At 36.8% G+C, this 23,775-nt stretch overlaps 1 protein-coding gene across 1 annotated transcript in view; it reads right to left on the reverse strand.

Annotated features, from left to right (window-relative positions):
- Positions 1–23,775, reverse strand: part of CBLB (Cbl proto-oncogene B) — a 144,343-nt gene that overhangs the window by 57,271 nt on the left and 63,297 nt on the right. The window contains exons 4-7 of the mRNA XM_068417339.1: positions 19,121–19,267; positions 7,358–7,514; positions 3,162–3,283; positions 643–780 (exon numbers count right to left, since the gene is read on the reverse strand). Of these exons, the coding sequence (XP_068273440.1) occupies positions 643–780; positions 3,162–3,283; positions 7,358–7,514; positions 19,121–19,267 (564 nt within the window). The remainder of the gene's footprint in view (positions 1–642; positions 781–3,161; positions 3,284–7,357; positions 7,515–19,120; positions 19,268–23,775) is intronic.

A 23,775-nucleotide genomic window follows, 5' to 3' on the forward strand; every position in this document is an offset into this window, starting at 1 on the left:
TTGCAAGATTGTAAAGGGTTTCTCAGTCTTTTTTTTCAGGATTGATCCATTTTCCCCTCCCCCCATTATGTTCATGTGGATGTATCAAAACATATATCCCAGTGAAAAGATTCTGACACCAAAAATTTATCTGTTACTTCTGCCAACCTAGTAAAAATGTACTACTTCTCCCTATCAATGTAGATTCTCTTATAACTATAAATCTTTTCAGTAAACTATTAGAACATGGAAAATGTTCTGGCTGCACAACATATAAAAAAGCAATTGCATAGCTTTCAAATCATTGTAAAGAGTTTGACATGTGAGTGAGTGGCAGCAGTAATTATTCAATAAGCTTAAGTGCATTTGGGACTCTTATTGGGGGGGGCGGGAGGAATAAATGAGATGGCTGCCTGATTTTATTTTCTCCTGGAATTTATCTGCCATGAGACATGGCTTTGGTTAACTTTGGTTAATGGAATTACCTGGAAATGAGTGTTTTTCAAATGAACAAAAGGGATGGTCCTTAAACACCGAAGGAATTCTGAATACCATATCCAGATTCTCTGTTTTAAAGATCTTTAATAACTACCCATATAAGCATTAGAAGAATGAGGAAATGAGGATTTCACACCTATGGTGACTATAGGAATTTGTACTTACAATCCTTCCCGGCTGCCATCAATCAAAGCTTGAAACAGAGGCTTATTGTGAGGTATGGTCTGCAATATGTTCCCATCGCCAGTCACGTATCCAATGGCCCACTGTCCCAAGCGAGTGCAACTCAGTCTGAAAATGTAGCTTGATAAAACCAGGATGAATAAAAAGTCAGTGTTAAGCACAGTTCAGCAAAACAAGTGAAGAGAGCAAAGATGGCCTCTGGTTAAAACACTGAATTAGGTCTCTAAAGATCTGGGTCAGATTTTCAGTTCTGCCATATGTCCTTTGTATAACCCTAAATAAATCTACATCTTTTCCGCTGTCAGCTCCTCATGGGCAGAAATAAGGTAACAGTAGCACCCTAGCCCCAACTTTTCATTTGCCCGCTTTTTAGTTTTCAAAATGAAAGCTACATATTCACTGTGAATAGTCCTATCATGTACATTTGGACATGCCCATGAACTTTTTCAAGAACAGTGTATTATATTGTCATGCCTCCATTGCTACAACATATACCTTTTGTGCATACACAGGCCAGTAACCTGAATGAATGGAAGGGGAAATATGAAACATCTTTAGATGTAACAGAAATGTGAATGATGAATAATAAAAACTGCTCTACTAGCAATGTTAATTTTGTCTGTACCAGAGGAGGTGAACAGTACAGAAGAAATATCACTTCTACTTCAGAAAATACCAGATAATATCAACCCAACTGGACTTAAGTACTTCTGTGTGTTACAGGTGATAGCTGGGAGTATACATAACGTAGACAGAGAGCACACTAGGAGGAAAAGGAAGATTATATGCAATAGTATCAGGCATGTTTAGTTCTTCTTACTAAAAACTCTAGTCCTTTTCATGTCAGACACTATCTCATACGCAAAAACCTCATTCAGAAAAGCATCCCACAGTGAAATACCACAAACTCAATTTTGTATTATAGAGCAACTTTTCTTAATTATACATCAATATTTTATTTCCTTGCAAACTGTTTAAAAGAAGAAATCTTAGCCTCCCTGAAGTTTGGCATAGCTCTTACAATCTTCAATAGGGCCAACATTACACTGAAGCAGTAACTATTCATTTGAACAGGATCTTGTAATTTCCAGGATGTTTTAGACAGATTAAAGAAGCAATTTCACTTCATATCTCCTCTTTCACACTCTAGCATTTCACCTAAGCAATTCAGAAAGTCATTTTCTGATATGCAATAGAAAGTTATCTTACAACTAACTCTCTATTTACAAGGAACATAAAGACAACTTTGGATAATTTCTCTATTATTTCTCTTTTACACTCACAGAATCAGAATTACTAATAGAGAAAATACTAAGTATAGCAACCACTCTCAAAAGCAACCTAGTTATCTGACTTCAGGAGTAGTGTTCATGAGTGCCAAGCTAAAAATCAATGTTATTCTACTGGAACAAGATTCTTGTATATATGCACTTGACCAGTCAGGTAACTTAACAAGATACAGTATATTGTTTGCTAAAAATCAAATGAAACCAAGTACAAAATATGGGTGTAACTGTTGCTAGATTTCTCTAAAAAGTTTCAAAATGATGCACTTTTAATTACGTATATGTGTGATCCTGCAGCAAAGTTAGACATTAGGAAAAAAAACTTCATAACTGAAAGGTAAAACTAGCAAAATAAAAGTTAACTAATATGGGATTAAATCCATTAATGAATTTATATTTCTCCAATCTGAGTGAAAAAAAAACCAGGACAACAGAAGTGGCATAAATGGTAAAAGCTCAGATTGAACAATTCAGTACATATAGCACCACACAGAAATTATTTAAAAACTCTATACGTCATGATATTTAATCTGACAGATTTCTTTTGTAGGTGCAGAGTTTGTGATACAGAACCACTACTGGTAAAGAAAAAAAAAATATATGAACATAAAAGGAGCACATAAGCACTGATTAAATTCATAATTTAAGTGTGTTACCATGAAAGATGTTAAGATGATTTTCACTTTACTATTAAGCAGCAATTCAATGCAAACTTTGAAAAGCAAATTATATTTTCAAATATGCTTTTCAAGAATGCATGGTTTATTGTACCTAATTCAGAAGAAGAAAGGAAAAGCAATGTAATTTCTTTTTTTTTTCTGTTTATTTGTACTTCTTTAGCCTTTTGTGTGCTAATACAATATTGTTTTGCTTCATAGCACTGTAGAAGAATTATAGCATAAAAAACAGATCATGGTTACAAAATTCCTATATCTTAAAGTCTGAAAGGTCAGCATTTTTTCATTTGAAGTTCTGAGCTTCAGTATTGAACTATTTTTAAAAATACATTTTGATATAAATAAAATCACAAGTATAAAAAAACCCTACTACTTCTCTCATTCACTCTGTTACAAAAAAAAAAAGGCCAAAAATTCACTCCTTCAGTACTGCAGTGAGTGTAAGTACCACACAATATAGAAGTATGAACCTAGAATAATTATGTAACTTCTGAGGCAGCAAGTTTATTTGGAAAGGAATAATCAGCAAACCTCTCACCTCCCAGGCTTAGTGCTATATTTTTGCAACCTCGCTTTCACTTCATCATATGTCAGGAATGCCATATATCCAGGATGCGTCACAGCTAAGAAGTTCCAATTCCTTAAGATTGAACCCCACGGCTAAGAAGAGGAGACAAACAATTAAACAGATGCATCCAGGCTGTTACATATTTCTAATAAAACTCAAGTCAACTTGTCCAAGACACCTCCAGTGTTTTAGCTTCAGCTGAAAAAAATGCACTTTTGGTTAAGTTCTAAGTAGTACAAAAGACTGTCCTATATACCCAGCTTTGCTACAAGGTTTCCTTCAAAATAATTATTCCAAGAACATCAAGCGTAAATCTTTTGATAAAGATTTTGAAGACCTTGAAAATTTAAGGGATCTCCTACCTGTAGCTACATAAAATACTAAACATCATGTTTAAGTTAGAACTCAGAGAGTATGGCTCCATGACGGTTTAATAAAAACACAATTAAGCCTATTCTTGATAGGTCCTGAGGCACTTTCATGTTTAATGATAAGTAACACTAACAAATGAAGCCTAATAAAGACACTAATTTGAGCTGTTATTCCTTTTCTTATTCTCTACTTCTTGATTTCTTCAGTTACCATAATGGTATTACAGCCAAAAAACAAAACAAATATTGACAGCACTTCATCACAGGTTTTGCTGACCTGAATAGTAAATGCTTCAGAAAACTCAGTGTAACGTGCCTGATATGCTACCACTTTGAAGAATAGAGAACAATCCTTTACTGTAAATGAAGGATGATTTTTAAGTAGTGGAACTGCCTCTGAATGGTTTGGAGATTTTTTTTTTTATATATTTGTCAAAAGATCAAGGCGGGTGAAGTTAAGCAACACAAGAGAAGAGGCTTGTGTCCTGTGCACCCTGCATATTCCCTTTAAAAGGATTCTAAGGGATAGCAAGGCAGAGATGAAATACCTGTGTGACACACTGGAGCAGAGTGTCCTAACAGTTCTGCTTGAGATTACGATACATTTCCCAGGCAAGCCCTAACCACTACTTAAACGTGGACGAACACCTGCATTATTTTAAAATTAATACCTCTCCAAATAAGACACATGAAATACAACAGTAAGTTTTCAGCACAGAGGCCAGAAGAAATAAGAAACCTCAAGTGTTCAACTTGTATAAAAGAAAGGAGGAAAAAAAAAAAATCACAATCCTAGATGCAACACCACATCTTGTCAGCTCCTCTCTGCACCCTCGCCAAAGATGGATGCCAGGAGGCTTCACCACATGAAAAATTTTAGTTGCCCTACCTAGAGAAAAAAGGGAGTTGACTCTTCCCCTTTCACCACACCGACACTAACACTTCCTTCACAAAAACACAATGTTCTCTCTCCTGTTGTGTTACTCAAGTGCACGCGTGTAAATCAAAAAGGATGATCAAACACTCAGTACTTCGATGTTTTGTTAGATGGTGGCAATACAAAGGCTTGCTAGAGTACATTATAAAACAAATTCAGGTGGTGTGCAAATTCCTTCGTTAATCACAACCATCAAGCTTCTAAGTTGACGGTAGTATCTTCCTCAAATGCTTGGACTCTCTACAGAGTATCACAATACTGTTGTACCTAGAAAATGATGCGACAGTACGACTGAAAAATCAAAGGGCAAGAACTCATAGCTTGCCTTGTGCACACAAACAGAGTATTACAAAAGCAGAAATGTTAAATGGGAAAAGATTTCTACACTTTCTCTTCTATGGAAATATTTTTTCATAAAAGGACAATTTAACTGAACATGTTCATAGTGACAGAATGAAGTTCCTTTCCTTCAAAGCATCTACATATTCTGCCACGCTAACTTTATCTCTGGTCAGAGAACACGGCACTTAAAGCTGTGCACGCATACAGTGGGGAGGCAGGGGGAGCAACTTCACTTTTACAGGATCTCCATAAAAAGCAGTCTTGTTTTCTTCTCTGAATAAGCGTCATTAAAAAACGTCGCTTTTCTGTAACACAACCCACAGTTGGCAAAACAGTATTTTGATTACTTAAACAATTGAGATTTTCTTTCCATGGGTGTACCCACACATAGTTACAGAAGCTGTTTAAAAACTAGAGAAGTAAAATGTAACCTCTGGGAGAGGTTCTCAGATCAAGTTCAGTGCAAGTTCACTTCAACAGTTACACAGCTATTGCACCAGCTGGCAATGTTTGGCAAAAATTATTTCTCTGCTTCTTTGTTAAATTAAAAGTTAATCCTATCCAGTCTTCACTCCTTACATGTATCAGTATTGCTGATCCCCTTTTTCTAGCACAAGGCACGGTAATGAATCAAACCAGTAACGGCTTCACGAAGAAACTAATGCAAACAGATATTCATGGGCTTACAGAACAAGGAAGATAAATGTCATTTGAGGCTTCTGTTCTGAAGTTTAATGCAATCTATAGGACTCCACATAGGGTCAGAACAAACTGTTACTTCTCAGATCACTGACTTCTCATGTAATTTTATGTTTGATGTACAGATTAAAGCAAAACAAAAAAAACCCCAAACCCTGTTATTATTTGTAATCAGAATGCTTACAGGAAAAAAATCCTACAGAAAGGAACCTTAAATAAATGCATTTCACAGTGATGTATGTTGCAGCCAATGGGCCTCAGAGATTTTGCAGTCAAGTCTGAGATCAAGATAACCTGAACACCATATTAGTTTGTCAAATACTGAATAAAAAGGAGAAACTTTGACAGAGTAGAAACTGTTCCCAATGTAGCAATGTTCAGACAGGAATGCTTGATCATATTAAACTCCACATAAAGGGCAAAGCTCAGGGGGATTTTGCTAAAGCAACATGAAGTACAACAACCTATATTCTCTAGTTTATTATTTCATCAGAGTACCCCCCAAAGTTTTGTTCAAACCTCCATAACCTGCACGTATTTTAATAAGTGACCAGTGTTTGTGGTTAAATGAAACAGAGATTACTTACACCATAACATTTTCAACTTCAATACAGTTTTGACTCAGAATGGAGAAGACATGATCAAAATCAAAACTCTGTAACCCCAAACCATTAATCACCTCCTGCCGAATCTTAATATCAACTTCGTAATGGCACCCTTTCCCATAACAGCAAAACCAAGAAAGCTAAACAGAGATTACCACAGAATAACATGGAAGACAGAACAAACATATGGACCAGGCTTTGACATAAAATTGGTATTTTGAACTTATCTCCAACAGGCTAAAGAATAATCATAGAATCATAGAATCACTGAGGTTGGAAAAGACCTTTAAGATCGTCAAGTCCAACCGTTAACCTAACGGTGCCAAGTCCCCCACTAAACCATGTCCCTAAGTGCTTGATAACCCTTTCAGTGAAGAAATTTTTCCTAATATCCAATCTAAACCTGCCCCGGCGCAACATGCGGCTGTGCACCGTACAGCGTAAAGAAAATAATTGATCAAATAAATGGTTGTATACCTCAAGGATTCCTACATACAAAAGAAATAACCAAAGTGACAAATTCAGAATCAATACATCTAATACGAGACGCAAACCAGCACAGCCTTCTATAGTGACTAAAATACCTCAAATATGTTTTGTAGAAGGGACACAAGGTTAACAGAGGCACGTAACATACATAACAAGCTTAATTCAGATAAATATTACTTATTAAATAATAATACAATTAATGCTATTCCCAAAGATAGTCCCTTATTGTAAATAAACAGCAGAGCATTAATGGCAAAAATATGTCCATAAAAAAAAGTCAGGCTTACATTTAGCCTAAAAAAAAAAAAAGTCATATGCAACTTTCCCTGCACTTCATATAAGTATATATAGATACAAAATCAGAATGAAAACACAAGTAAAACTTAAACAGGTACCTGAAGGTATACGTTTCTAGGAATGCATTTAAGAATAGCGAAGTAAGTAATAGTAAGTAAGGAGCAAACACAAAGACATTGTAATCGTACTAAATATGTGCAGAAATGAAGCAGGTGTTGCTGGATGTTTTCAGTTTTTCAGATATAGGTGTTGATGCCCCAAACATCTCTGAAGGACTAAAAAAAGTGCGTAATTTATTTCTGAAATCTAGTGTTTCAGTTATTTCAGCTTTTTCGAAAAAAATCCGCTTCCTTGAACCATAGGTAGTTGTCTCAGGGCACTAAGCTTCTCAAATTCATACAAGTATCTAAAATTTTCAAATCTTACCTGAAATAATCTAGTGAAGATATCAAATTCAAAAATTGAAATGTAGTCATTGCAGGTCAAGTCAATAGTAGACTTAAGAGCCATTGCTTCCAAACCAGAGCTTATCTGATGAACTTCATGAAGGCACTGCCTGAACACTTTCCATGGCACTATAGTTCTGTAAGAGGGGTGGAAATAAAAAATTTAATAAAACCACATATTTAAGATTTGATACCTTATTTAGATATCAGAATTGCACTGCTAAAGAAGTGGAACATTAATTTGGTTTCTCTACAGACAAAAAAAAAAATATATCAAGTTTTCTGAAAGCAGCCTAAGCAAATGAAAGAATGCTTTACCTTCCTTTAAACACAGTCAAACAAAGTGTCATTTATTTTACAACAATAAATATTCAAGCTTCCTTAGGAGGATAACAAAAAGAACACTGCAGAAACTGAAATATCCTACCAGGCAGGTGTAGCAACCAACCTCACACCCTCTCAAAGATAACGTAAAGGACGAGTTCTCTGCTTGGTAAAGAACTCCTTTCTTCACAGCCTCTCTTCTCAGAATGATAAGCATCAATTTGTTATCTACTCGATGACATTTTTTTTATAGCTAAAGCTCATAAACGTTGGTCAAGTAATGTGATAGCAATCAGCCAGATACCACCGATACTGGTCCAAGGCCCATCACAACCCATGACAGTTACATGAATATTAGAGACACATCTTCTCAGATCTCCACCTTCACACATTCTTGCAGGATGAGGAGTATTTTCAGACAGCAGTGAATGTGGGAAAAGGTGAGAAATCACAATAGAAGGAAATTAAAATTATCTTCTCTAATACAAAGCCATGTTCTGTCAAATCAGTTTCTATTTGCATACTCAGAGATAACACAGATTAGTTATTTTGTCAGCCAAGTGCTTGTATTTGGAATTTGACATGAGGCTGATTGCTTCAAAGTGCTCTATTTTATCACTCTCAAACCCATGAGAAATTGTTCAATAATAGCAATTCTTCTTCTCATGTCATTTGGGTCAAATTCAAATTTTGCAAAGCCATAACACTTTCTCTTAGAAAAGTTCTGCCTCACATTTAGAGCAGATTATAACATATTTTAAAAACATTTTAATTAACCAAAATATAACCAACATATAACTATTAACCAATATATAACTATTTTCAGGACTTAACAAGATCTCACACATTCATAGTAATATTTTGTTAATAACTGCTACAATCACAAAAGACACAGGCCTCAAACTCATCAATATTTCTTGCAATGTTTATTAGTTCACATTGCCTTATTTTTATAAGGGCCAAAATATTTTATTCCAGTTTGTCTAACTGTTTTCTTATGCTGAAATAAACGTTTATTACTCGGTAGTACAGTACTGTGGAAAAAAAAAAAAAGACTGACTGTATGAAGTTGGGCCTGCATAATAAATATTATGCAGTTAACCTAAATTAAAACAAGTAGTAATTTGAAGTACAACACTAAAGACACACTCCTGTATTTGTACCACATCAGGCATTCACTACATTTGTAAGTGCAAAGAAATCTACTTGTTACTTGGAGGCTTATGTTGAGAAAGTTACAAATGATAAAATGTGTAGTTTAATGGATCTCAGCAGATACTTTCATCTGCGTATGAAAAACAGGAAACCACAAAGAGCTGAAGGGAGATACCACATCAGATGCCGTTTAAGAAAGAATGCACATCAAATTTTGATTATGGTAAAGAGAGAACAAAACACTACACTAAGTTCAGAGAACAAACTTGTAAAACGTCAGTGCTTTTGTGGTGTTAAAGTTGTCTTAGTTCAAGTGCCTACTGCTTATTTAGTTCCTGTAACCATGGCCCTGAAATGTTTTCTGATTCTCTTTGTAAATCACCCTAAATGGCTACTGCACTGGGATCAAGCTGAAATGGGGTTAGAAAGGTTTTTTGGGGTTTGTTTTTTTCTTTGGAACGTAGGGGTTGTTTGGGGGGTTTGTTTGGTTTGTTGTTTTTGGCTTTTTAAGGGTTAAGACAATAACCCTTAAATAAAAAAAAAAAACAGAGAATATATCAGGAATGATTATATCCATACTAAACCTTAAGAACTGCTTTTTCATGCCTCGCCTGAGACACAGTTTCATAAAAACAAGTTCATTAGATGTGATGAATAAGTAAGATCTTTTGCTATCTATTCACTAACACCCTGTACCCCCAAAACCCCAACAACAACAGACAAAACAAATAAAAGTCTTCAGGGGAATATGTTTTTAGAGGTCTGTTGGCTAGTACGTGGGCTAAGACAGAAACCAGATGTTGGGAAATGAGTGATTAGCTAATGAAATAATGTCTAAAGTTACTTTGTGGGACTTCTCCAAGAACAAGTGTCTGAAAAAGTGGTGGCCCCAATTTAAAACTCACTAAATTCAGCAGATATTTTTCTGCAGCTTTGCAGAATAGGTCTTCTGCTTTCTTAAATAAAGGTGTGAATTGGTTGTTGAAACGTTAACTCCTATTTCTCAGCAGCTACTTTTATACAGCTATCACTCTTAAATATTTTGAAACAGCACCAGCCAGGGATCATTTCCCCCCGCCAATGCCTCTCTCCAGTTAATACATAGAAATTGCTGCTCTCTTTTGAGACCTTGCAGACAGCACATACTCTCAAAATGAGTATGTTACCGAGTTTTCATAAGGTGAAGGATTCTGCAACATCCTTTCATCCTGCTCCTACATCACTGAAATTCGGTGACCTTTCAGGCGTACTGAGAAGCACCCTCCTCTGGCAGAGATCTAGGAGTCACGCAGAATGCTTCCCACAGCGATGAGGGGGTGAGAGAGGTTTTCGTAGACGGTTGGCAAGTTGAGTTTCTGTTTGCATTAACATTTCATTGCTGTTGCTTTCCTGTGTTTTAGGGGATATACAGCCTTTGAAGGCACCTTTTAATTATTCAAATCTAAAGAATTATTTTAATTGTTTGGGGAGGTGGTAGTAGGAGGGGGAAGGGAACAGGGCCAATCAAACCAAGGCTGAGGTCAGGACTGCCCTAGTTAATAGCAGCTTAGATTTTTGTTTGAATATCTCTCTATATATATTTAAACAGAAAAAAAAATTGCTTTTATAGAAAGAAAAAATAGGATCCTGTTTGTAATGAAATACCGCCTGCAGTGTTCAGCTCCTGAACCATAGAAGGTATCTCCTAAAAATATTTTCAGTGATCTTTGTCCTTGTAATATTTGTTACATCATGCCCTAATGATACCCTGCACTACAGGCCGGCAGGCATTCTGCACATGCCTCATGCTATTAGGCTGACCTGTGGACACTTGTCTAGGAGGAGATGAGTTAGTCAGCTCTGCTACAGCTCATCAGAAAGATGTGATTTGACATCCCGGTAACATCAGTTCTCTATAGAATGAGGCTGAGGAAGTGCAGTGTCTCTGTATTTCAGGTACTCGGCAGCAGTTATGTAAGCTGTCCCTCACAGCAGAGCACACATGACTCCAGCTGAGACAATGTTCTGGGGAGTATCTCACATGAGAGGATGGTACTACACACTGACTGCACTTCCCTCAAACGTTTGATGCCCAAAGTTAAGAGCCCTATCAAACATGCACATGCACACATTATGAACAGATACACCCAGGGCTTTGGTAACAATTTCTCTTTTTATAATATGATTTTGGGAAAAAAAACAGTACATCGAAGTAGTACAAAAATATCTGACTATATTACATGTACATACTGTTATTGTGCTACATGTTACTTTATTACAACCTTCAATTAGTTTAAAATCTTCAGAGAGATAATTTTAGAAGGAAACAAAAATATGAAAGAAGCTTAAACACACAGCTCATAGAGCAGAAAAAGGTTATGGAGGACCTTTTACAAGAAAACCTAATCTCTATCTGCCAAACTTTTAGGAAACGATTCATCTGTACAATGTCTTTCTTCCTCATCATTAGAGTAGAAGCAATCCCATACAAATTTAAGGAAAGAAAACACAAAATAAAACAAATTATCCTGAATATTTTTTTCCTGAAGAGGCTTTCAGTGCACATCTGAAATCAACAAATCTATCTGTATCTTTGCATTTACCTTGGGGTTATCTTCTTATTTAAGAGTCCTGTCAAAAACCCTAAAATAAGCCATTTCCCTCCCAAGCCTCTCAAAATGATACTACTCCACATTTCCTCTGCAATAGTAAAATTAGTAAGTGTACTTGAAGATTAACAAATTCAAAATGTTCCGATCGAAGTATAAGCTTTTTAAAAATATTTTTATATAGGATGGTATCTATTTACTATTATTGACACATGTCAAAGGGGAGTGTCATGCTGTAATCTCAAATACAGTGCTTTAAACACCACCCACACAACTTCCATATGCCTAAAGGGGAAGGATTAGTGTCCAGCGTGTAATTTTCAAGCAATTTAGCAGAGGAATTTAGGTCCTCCCTTCCCTCCTGCCCTGATCACATGTACATAGGAATTTCTTACACTTCTTGAATGTTGCTGCATTATTAAAAAGCAGAAGACATTAAAATAAACCTGGAGAGGAAGTAAATTATTTTCTGATCGTGCAGAGTATAGCACTTCAGTAGAACTACAGAGACGCAGCATTCTGGAACATCAAGTGACACTGCTCCCATTTGAACCAGAGCAGACCACAAGTATGTCTAGGAAGGCAAACATGTACCTGTGTAACTTACATTGAACAGTGAACATTTTTGTCTGCAAGAGACTCTCTCAAATGTTGCCAGAAAACATAACATGAAATGGGCATTACCGTATCCAAAGCAAACTCGAAAATATACAAGCAAATACTGACCCAGATGGAAACAACATTCTTTGCAAGTCTGCAGTGAGCAATGTGGTTTTTGGTTTATCATCACTGAACAGAGCATTTTCTTAAGACTGCTGCTTCAGTTTTAAGTGAGAGGCCACATGTTTTCATTGCTTCTGAACTGCAGAGCAAACAATTGACAGAAAGAAGGCTTGAGAAGTTCAGTCCTAAGGGAGAAAAGGAATTCTGCCATATTGTGCCAGTGCAATTGTTAAATAGTGACATCATGCAGAACAAATATAGATGAATCCACCATGAGAAAAGAGAAGGTGAAAGAGAGAAAATGAGCCTTATGAAACGGGGAATTATACCACCAAAAATATTCACTTCCAAAGCTGCATAACTGGACATTGCTGGAGAGACAGAAAGTTATTACTTCCTTACGGGACGCAGGAAGTCTGCATTTCCTGAAGCGTCCCCGAAGGGATACACTTATCTATATATTTCTAACTCTGATCTCTAACCACAAATCCAAAGCACACCCATGCTTTTGCACATCCTTTTATACTTGAAACAGACTCTCCTGCCTATCCATCAAGAATCTATTCTCCTGTCTCACGATCTTGTGTGCCAACTATTACAACCTTTTCTCTGTCCTTTGTATGTGCAGTTTTACTTTATTCTTAGCCACCCCGAATAACTGTGATGACCGTTGTCCTTTTCTGTTTTTTTAATCGTATCTTGCAATTTTCCATTGACTAGCTCTTCTCTATAATATTATCTATCTTCTTGTTCAAACTTGTTTATCTCGCATTTGTATGAAAAAGATCTAGTCAGATTTATGTCTCACTAGCGCACCCAGGGAATGGTACCTTCTGCCCCTAGCTCAAGTTTTTAAACAAGGGTACCAACAGGCCTATTTCCCGTGCTGCTGATCAGCCAAGGGAGGAACTGTCCTCTTAAAGCCCCATTCCCTGTTACTTCCTTCTCTTTAAAAGTTCCTGTTGCCAAAACACCTGTCTCGATGGTGGTGAAGGCTATGGCACTCGATCACTGCCTCCTCCTCTTTCATCTCTCTCTATCTTTGGCTTCCCTTTACACTTCAATTCATGCTCAGATTTGAAGCGCTCTGGGCCAGGACCACCTCTTCAGTCCATATTTTTAACAGCATTCAGGCAACAGTAGGGCTCTTGGGCACTATCAGCAGCAACAACAGGATATCAAGTAATAAATTAAGGGGATCAACAAGGTGTTAAAATGTAGCTTATCTGAGGTCTCACTCTCCCACAGCTAAATGTTTTCAAGTTAAGTAGTGCACTGTGGTCTGCCTGTTTTACTGCTGCTTCTCTGAACCCAGGCCACAGAGGCTACGTCTGTTCTATCTTGAGCCAAAAAGCACTGACCACAGGCAGAACCACAACTAGTCAAACTTTAGACTATAAATCTGAAACACTCTGTTCAACTGCTATTGAGAAATCAATAACCACAGGTTTTCCCAAATTCCAATAAAAAAAATCAGGCCTCAACTTGGGCGGGGGGGAGGGAAGTATCAGAGCATTAAAATAGCAATGTGTTTGACCCTAGCAGTGAAAGAATTTCTGTTTCCTCAGAAACTAAAAGGTGGGGGGAAATCAATGTATCTGACAACAGTAACAGAAATTCTTTCAATTTTTTAAGATTTCACAATGAAGATTAAAACCTTAAAAGTTAAAGTAAATGGCAGAACTACGGAGAATTGAAAATCTAAGAACATTGACGTTCCGCTGCTGATTCATTGTGCAACATGAAGACAGCCACAAATCACAAATTTCGATAGTTACAAAGCCTTGCATGACTTCGCTGTAGCTTTCAAATTCAGAGGCTGGAAAGATATGTTAGGTCATCTCGTCCACTCTCCTCAGTTCACGATCGCTCCCAGAGGTATTTCATACATTTTTGCTCAGAACAGAAAACTAGTTAAAGATGTAAGCTGCTACTAAAATGAGCGAGGAACTGGGGGAAACTAACATCAATCACTATACAGTGATAAAAGGCAGATAATGAAGAAGCTATCAGATTATGTTTTATATGCATATTTACAACACACTGGGGGTTGCTAAAGTATCTGTAAACAAATGTAACTGCTGATTACATGCCTTACAATTTCGCAGTTCCACTCAACATCACTGTTTACCTGTACATTTAACTATCATTCGCTTCAGTGTAACTATAATGGTAAACCATGGGTGAAGATTCACTCCATTAAAACCACTTGCTCCAACAACTGTATCCCAGCAATCAGAAAAAATTCAAAAATCGTATCTTCTCAATTTCACTGCTTTCCTGCCTTTGACACTATCAAGCTCTTTCTTGGTATAGATCTTAACCTAAAATCTTGACCCTGACCATGGAGTAAAGCTTGTGTCAGTTTATTCCTTAGTTCTTTTTCAGCCTGCTCCTTTATTTTCTTTAAGAGGCTCTCTTCTTCCTCATAGCCTGTGAATATGCCAAAGAGCTCCATTCTCAGCCTACTCCAGTCATTCAGCCTTTGAAAAGTTGTCACTCGTTCCTGTTTTTTGATTTCACAAAGCAAATCCAAAACTCTCTTTATTCCCTCATCTCCCTGACAGCTTTTTCTTGCCAGCTTCCTTGACAAAGTCAATACACCAAAACCATCCTGGGCCTTCTATTTGACACTGCTGACCTCCTCACCTACCCCTTAATTTGGATACATATTCTACTTTGCCCTTGCAGAGAAATCAAATCCTCCATTTCTTCCTTCGTCATACTGCTATTGTCCACATTCTCCTTCCACCCAAATAATCAAAATCTCATTATCTCCCACTTTGATTTATCAGTCCTCCCTATACATTCCTAAACCCCACATTAGTCTCTCCAGATCCTTTCCAAACACATGACTTCTTAGGTTTCCCCTTCTCCTCTGAAACATGCGATACTGGAAAACCTCACAATTGTAAAGATTTTGACTATTTACTCCTTTTGCACTCTCTGGCTATGTGAGGCCTGATTTCCATTATCAATGTATTTGCTGCTCTCACAACCATCATAGCATTCACTCCCATCCAAGATTCTCTAGCTGCTGACATTACCAAGAAATATTGTAAAGGTGTACCAGAAATGCAAAAGTTGAGGAGGTATTTGAAGGCCAAGAATGTGTGAAGTTATCTCAGCACATTGCTCTGATGAAGCCATTGAAATTGCTTGCTGAGTCCTACTTCTGTGTTTTCTACAGAAATTCAAAAAGCAGCTAGATGTGTGACCATCAGAGACTTGAAATAGTTAGCCTAGCCATTTATTTTGCTAATGAGCTTGAAGCCATGTGAACATACAACTGACTAGCTTTAAATACAAAAAGAATCACTGCATCCTCTCATACTTATTATTAATAACAGGATGAATAAACTTAGTTACAGCTGCACAATTTTGCAGCAAGTGTTCACACAGACAAATGTAACCAACAAAATCAGAAGTTCCCCATTCCTTAGGGAAGAGCAGGGAAAGAAATCAGATACAGATATTTTTTTTTTTTAAACTACAAACCGCACTCTTGGAAATTGTATCTTTTGGATTTTATTCCTCAGCAAATTGCAATATATTGCTTTCTGTAAATGGAAGTGTAGGTCACATTTTTAAAAACTGAAAGCCAAAGAGTCAACTTAAAAACATAAATGACTATTGACCTCTTTCTTCCTAGTCAGAATATTTCAAATTAAAAAAAGAAAAAAATGACAACATTTCCAAAAGAAATCAAGGCAGAAAATGGTTTATATAAGAGCTTCCCATTCATTATGTTTAGAAACAGGAAGATTATTTTTATGATAATATGCTGAAAAAAAAAATCATAATTTAATCTAATAGTTCCAAATCTCTCCTTCCAATCAGATCAAACAATGCATCCAAATTATTTCTTGTGCTACAGTTTATCCATCAGAAGCCCAAGATCCAGCACAGTTTACTTTTTATTTATAGTCTAATCTTGAGCAGCATTACTTAGTGACCTCAAAGTAATGGCTGCTTTTAGCAAACAAGTGAGGAGTCGGGCTTGACCTGTAAAATAGAGATGCAGCCAGGGGACATACAAAATAGTTCTTCCCTGCGCTCCTTCATTGCACTGCACACCTAACCAGAGCTGGAGGTTTCAGATAGTCCTGGAGGTCTGTCTTTAGGGGGTCAGGTTAGAATCAGATTTTAACAGTTGTTTGCAACACCCAAAATCTTTATGCAGGCTCTGATTCTAGGGAAGTAACACTAGCATATTTGCAAACTAATTTGTCATAACAGGCCTGTTGTAAAAGATGCAGCTCACAGGCACACCTGCCACATATTTCTCAATGGATTAGAAAATAACGTTTAAAAAGCTTCAGGCATTTTGGTTAACAAAGAGATTAAACATAATGTCAAATAAACCTTTTTCTCATCTATTTGACAAAGATGCTGTTACATGTTTTACAGTTACTTAAGCATAATTAACTAAACCTGAGATAACGACAAGGCTGACAAGCACAGATCAACTGTTCACTGCTTAGAAGACAGGTAACCAAAACAGCTCCGTTTATCAAAAAAAGAACTGGGAACGCTAATAACAGCAGTTATTTACCTAGTCTGAAAGTAAAGCACCTGACAAGACAGAGCTCAAAAAACTTCCAGCCTATACTAGATGACCAAGGTTACATATGTAACTGGATGTCCCAAAACTGCCTTGATTCCTAGGCATTTTTGGTACATGCATGCTTTAACAAAAAAAAAAACAAACAAACAAAAAAAAAAACAAACCAGCCAGCCCACCAAAAAAACCACTATCAAAGTACATCCGGGGAGAGGGGAGGAGGTCAGAGGGCTAGTACTGAGAATTCATATTTAAAGTTGCATTTTATGAAGAAATTTACATAAACAGAAAAAAAACAAAGCATAAAAAAGGCACAGCAAGAGCTCTGGGGCCCTGAAAAGGATTAGAAAGAAGTGCTCCAGGGGATGAGTCAGGAAAGAGAAGAGTCAAATGTGAACAAGACAAAGACAAGGGTTAGAGCTTAGTTGTTCAGATGGACGATGCAGTTGAAAAATTCTTCTTACCAACCTTGTTCTTATAAAAACTTATTAATGTGTTACAGCGTCCTACTGTCTGACACCTCAAGTACCCATCTATTGTGCCATCTCCCAAAGGAAACTGGCAGGACCACTGGAAGGAAACTTGAAGAGAAGCACTTGAATCTCACACAGAAAGTACAAGGTAGTAGAGAAATACAAAGAGAAACAGACAGTGAACAGGGAAGCTGACGAAACTGGTTAAGATTAAATGATAGAAAGAAGCAGCAGCTTGCAGAAGACAAGATCTGTAAATCCCAATGACAGAAATGCAATTTGCAATCAAGACAGCTGGTAAAGGTTATTTAAGGACAGAGCCCAACAGAAGAGAAGGACCACAAGGAGATTTAAATTCTGAGAGCTGCTAAGCAAAGGGGAAAAGGAGAGGAAGAGAAAACAGAAACACTGAGCAAAGATGATCATTGGTCAATTTTTCAAAGCTCCTTTTTTCTTTTTTTGACTGACATGTTTTTTTAAAAGCCCCATCTGACAGAGACCTCTGTATGTCACGTAAGTTAATCCTTCAGATAACTTTATCTGAACTTTTGTAGGTATTTTGAAGATCATCTTCACATTAAAATGGATAACACAAAACATGGTCAGATTCTTTTCCTCTAATAAAAAGAAGATTGATATAACAACTTGATCACACTCTAACATTATCTAAATGGGAAAGAAATTTGTTAGAAGGCTTATCTTACCAGATAACACTATAATGAAACCAGAAAGCTGGAAGCTAGCAGTAGGTGTGTTTAGACTAGCAAAAAGAAAAAAGGAAGTGAAACTGTTGTAAATTCACGCTGAACAAAATTAATTTGCAAAAGTGCCAACCTACTATGCTGGTATGCTAAATAGAGAATGACAGACTTATTTTAAAGAGCTGCTCTTGGCTCAGAAAGGCTGTTGCAGGAATTGTTCTGTGACTTGCTATGGCCTACACTGTGCAAGATATCAGACTTGATGACCATAATGACTGCTTTATTATATTGTAAAATATACAAACCTCTCGCCTCTTTCCTCTTATGTCACTGTTACACTAATAAACTTTCCATATGAGAAAGTGATGAAGTTACACATCTCCTATTAGTCTATATCTGTATCATAAACAAAATCAATTCCCAGAAACAAACAAAAAACCCCACATCCACACTGCCTACTTTTACATATTCAGTATTTCATTTGCTGTAAGGATTTAATCACATATCTACAAGTCACACTTAGCATTCATTTTATGACCCATTCTTGAACAATAAGGTTCTCCAAAACCTGCTTTTGATTAAACTTTCTGACATATCTCCAGTTATTCTGTCTCCCTCTGTAACTGAATGTGAACAAAGAAAACATTAGTCCCCTATGACTACACTATAGGTAGTAGAGTTGTAAAAACAAGTTTTGATAATAAGGGACAAAAACATTATTTCAGTTACTTTAAAACCACTAAATATTGTAGTAGTTAGAAAGTTAAAGATGGGATAAGGACACATACTGTCCATGAGACCAGTATCAAGTTCCTAATTCAGAGTTTAGAGCTATCCTTTGTAGAATATATATATAATATGAAAGGACATGATTTGCCATGTACATTATGAAAACAATATATTATCTTCACTCTAGAATGGAACCAATTAACTTCATGCAATGTAGTCTAATTTATGATTAAGTGTAAGTGCCCTTGACAGAACTGCCCGTATGTTTTTATGCATCCTTTGAGCACATTACAACATTGCAAAAAAAAAAAACATTGTTAATAATGAATTTAGCAATTTCAGTCAATTTAAAGACTTGGACAAGAAATTACCTTTAAAATGCCCACCCACATATTTATAAGCCTTATTTGGATTTTTGAAAATATCATTCTTTTTCATGCTTATAATTAGGAAGAATTAAGGATTTTGCAAAATGTTCGTACTTACTTATCTCCAAAGAATTTTCTCCAGAAGTCTGCAGCATCAGCTTTGGTGATACGGAAGTTATCACCCTGGAATTGGCCATTTGGGAAAATAGCCTTGATTTCTGCTAGCATGTGGCTGAAGATGAGGGACAGCTTTGTTAGGTTTCTCCTGCAGATATAGTAGGGGGAAAAAAAAAATCACATCAAATCCTTAAAATGGAATAAATTCAGTCTTTCAGTATCTCATATATCCTGCATATTTGTGTAATAATCACTGTGTGACATAAGAAAAACACTGAGCTTTCAACTGAAAACACATCAGAGAAATACAAATCAGTATTTCGTGTTTCCATGCACTTTTGAGGATATATTTACCTTAAGTGTCCATGAATATAACATCATTTGTTCAGCAACAAAACAGTTTTGAGTTCTCAACTGCATATTCCAGATACATTTCTGATCCCCATAAAGATTAAGCTTGTGCATTTCTATTTCATTTAATCATTGCAGAAGCAGGAATTAATACTAATTAGACAGCTAATACGTTTGAAAAAACCCACTCACATAAAAAAAAAAAAACCCAAAATATAGTTTGATATGACATCAAACCTATTTCAGTCCAGGTTTCTAGAAATATAATCACAGCACAGGACTAGGTTTACTCTTTTTTCCTATGACAATTTTGTTCTTTTTATTCTTTCCAGCTTTCCCTTACTGCAGCTTCTTCCTATTCTCTTTTTAAATGCCTTCTCTTTAGTTAAAACTTGCTTTCAGTTTTCAGTGGCATGTTAGAAATAAAAATCAAGCTGCTTTGCTACCAGCTCACTTCCATAAGCCTTCCAGACGTGTATCAGTTAATCAAAAATTAGTTCATTTTTGGCACAGAAATCCCATTTAGTATAGTGCAAAGAACATGGTATCCTTAAATGCAAATAATCCTTTTGTATGGAAAAATCTGTGGGAGATGGTGAGGAGAGGAGAGAGAAAAAGGGTGAAGCAATCATTATGAGAGTTTCTTTCTGGTGATTCCTTAGATTATCCTTGCGGTAAAAAAAAAAAGGCTATTTTCCTGCCTGATATATGAAATAGAGACACCCAGGAGACTGAGCAGTTTCTGATGAAGAATTTGTATTCTTATGTATTTTAATGAAGTATTTTAATGAGTTAGAAGTGTTCTGTGTCAAGCCCATTCACCTTTCATGATCTCAGGTACTACTTAATAGTGCCTCAAACAATTTAATGAAAAACATAAAAAATGCTTATCAATCAAGTAATTTGTAACTGCTTATAGACAGTATTTTAAATAAATTCGAACTTATTCATCAGTCCCTAGCCACATGAAAATATTAAGACAGATTTTTACACATGCATATCAAATAGCTTTCAGAATGCTCAAAATCTCAAAAAAATAGTTGAACAGATTTCCTGGGCTCTTCCTAAAAGAACACTCAACTTAGTACTGAAGCAGTAATTATTTCAACTGAATTTGTATACCACTTTAGAGATCCCTGTGGAAGCTGTGTTGCAGATTTTATGATAGGTTTTGCTACCAGGAAAACTACGATAGTTATTTTGAAAACACAAGTAATTTAAAACAACCAACCAACCCCCTGATGAATACACTCTCCCTCCCCTCAAGATTCAGAATGGTTGTAGGGCTAATTCTTTCAGAGTCCTTTAATTCCTCCAGTATAATCAGATGTCTATAATTATGATGCCCAACTGTTCCTTATTTTCTGGATTTGTTCCTTGCTATCCCCCTTCCTTTTTCCTTTGTACTTTAATTACACACATGTGTTCTTTATTATTTTACTCCTCAGAACTCAAGTCTGATGCAGAGAGCAAGCAACAGCTATTTTAATGTGGCTTCCTCAGCCTGCCCTAGACCCAAGATTAAGCAAGAAGCTTTCTGTAACTCAGGACAGATGGGAACGTGATTCGGTGCAAGTTTGAACAGAGCTCTCCCTTGCCTGGTGCACCATGTATCTGTCTACCTTAGCAATGTACCGTGCTGCAGAGGCTCTTTTCAGGTACAAATTTACCTTGTAAGCTTGTTGGATTCGTGAGGCTTGAACCCTGTAGTGAACTAAGGGATTAAGTCATGTACAGGTGCCATCTGGGGCGTTTACTTGCCCAGAGGGGAGCACGTGTGTGCCTGTATGCACACGTCCATGCACATGCATTGCCCGTTAGGTATAGCTGCACAGTATGTGACCAGAACCAACAACTGGTAGAATCACAGAATCAACCAGGTTGGAAGAGACCTCAGGGATCATCGAGTCCAACCATTGCCCTGACACCACCCTGTCAACTAGACCATGGCACTAAGTGCCATGTCCAGTCTTTTCTTAAACACATCCAGAGATGGGGACTCCACCACCTCGCTGGGTAGCCCATTCCAATATCTAATGACCCTTTCTGAAAAGAAATTCTTCCTAATGTCCAACCTGAACCTCCCCTGGCAAAGCCTGAGGCTGTGTCTTCTTGTCCTATCGCTAGTTGCCCGGGAGAAGAGGCCGACTCCCACTGTGCTACAACCTCCCTTCAGGTAGTTGTAGACTGCACTAAGGTCACCTCTGAGCCTCCTCTTCTCCAGGCTAAACAACCCCAAATCCCTCAGCCGTTCCTCGTAGGTCATAACTGGTAGGAACTGGACAGCAAATACACAGTATAGACATGCATCCCAATGGTTGTATCTAAATCACAAAGCCTGTTCCTTCCCTCTTTGAATAGCACCAGTCACTAAATGCATCAACACATTTTTGTTTTGTTATACAAGTTGGTTAAAACAAAGAAGTCAAATGATGTTTTCTTTGTATTTGTATAAACAAGAAAAAATGTTTTACTATCAAACTAAGATACCTTCTTTTTATCCGACTGCAAAGCTGAAACTTGAAACCATCTAGAACTTTTATCTGTGCCAGAACACACACCACAGCATGTATGTGCAGCAGAAAACGGCAAATTCTTGATCATTTATATATATGGTAGCTGCGTTTCCTCCTTAATTTTGATTCTTGCTGTACCAGATTATCTCTACTCCTTCTTTGGTATCAAATAATCACGATAAATAATGTCTTAACTTCTCACATATATTTTTTCTTTAAAATTGTAAAGCACATATTGCACCATTTTTGCTTAGATACGCTTATGTGATACCAGATCTCAGTAACTTATTGAGACAGAGATACAAAGCTCAATGATTTCAGGAATGGTTTTCAAGAATTATACAAAGTGCAGAGATGACGCCATTGGGGTGGACAGCTGATTCTCCCTACTGTCTCTCCCTCCCCGCCTCTTCTGTGAATGTTGAGAATGTCCATCCATTTTAGCACGTGTACTTTTACTGTCTTGTGGAGGGCTTTCCCAGTGCATGTCAAGAAGCACATACTCCACTTTATCCACTTGGCAGTGTGTGGGGCTCCATTTTCTAAGTTACGATGACTCCTTTTTCTCCCGCCATCTAAAGATGGAGCAGTGTCAAAAAATTTCCATCTTATTTTCCATTTGTAAGTGTAAGACAAGGTACTCAAGTCCTATTTATTTGAAAATCTTCAACCAAAACCATCAGCTTTGGTATTTTGGTGAATAACGCTAATGGAAGCCAAATAACTGGTGAACCTGAATCACCTATTTTATGTCTCATTCCCACCACGAGACTGTAAACAAACCCATCTTTATCAACTCAGTTTGCATCTCTGACCATAACAGGCTTTTCTCCTGGTCACAGCAAAGACTGTTGGAGTGGCAGAGGGACAATTGTACTGGCAGCCCAGTCGCACAGAAGAGCTGAGCAGATACATGCTCTGGAGTACTTTGACTCACTAGATTCTAGCAGAGGAGAGATATCTTAAGTGATCACATTGGAGCTACACCTCAGAAAAATGCTATCCAAATTATAGAGAAACAATGGTTTTAACACCTCAGCAGCTGGCCTTTGGGGTTTAAAATTATACTTTCCTCAGCTGTGTTATACCTGGTACAGAGCACAAACATCTCCTTTATTTCTGTAGAGAGAATGGGTTTCATGCTGATGAGGAAAACCTTATCTTTCAGAAATCAAAGTCAAACAACACTGCCTCTTTATACCAAATTGCCAAGATGATAATTCTCCAGAATATAATAGCTACTGTGGTTAACATTTAAGAATATTTTAACACTAAATGATGCTATATCAACTGCATTTTATGTAATGCACAGTGTAGGTCACTTCCATATTATCTGCAACATACTCAACACCTATTACTTGATGTTTTTGCTATGATTCATATTTAGCTTTTGTTAACTTTCTTTTGCCAACTCAAACTGATGCCATTCAAACCCCTTGTAGAACCTGATTTCTGAGGTACCAGTTTTTCAGTCATACTCTATTATTTGTTGCCAGACATGCTTGTACGTGACAGATCTACTGAAGAACCAACAAGGTTTGAACCAACCCCAGAACACTTAAGATATAAAAATTAAATTTTCATTTAGTATAAACTTGTAAAGGTCTATTGAATCACTAAACGTCTTTTGGTTAATCAGAAGAAAGATGCATTTTCTTGATTTCAAAATTAATCTGTCTTTTGGAGTTAAACCTCATCAACAAGTTTTCTAAAATAGAGACACCGAAGCCTGAGTTTGTTTATTTTTCAGTAAATGACAATATTCTGAATCAATTTTCTCTTCAACTGT

The sequence above is a fragment of the Nyctibius grandis genome, chromosome 23 (assembly GCF_013368605.1).
Source record: "Nyctibius grandis isolate bNycGra1 chromosome 23, bNycGra1.pri, whole genome shotgun sequence".
Classification (NCBI taxonomy): domain Eukaryota; kingdom Metazoa; phylum Chordata; class Aves; order Nyctibiiformes; family Nyctibiidae; genus Nyctibius; species Nyctibius grandis.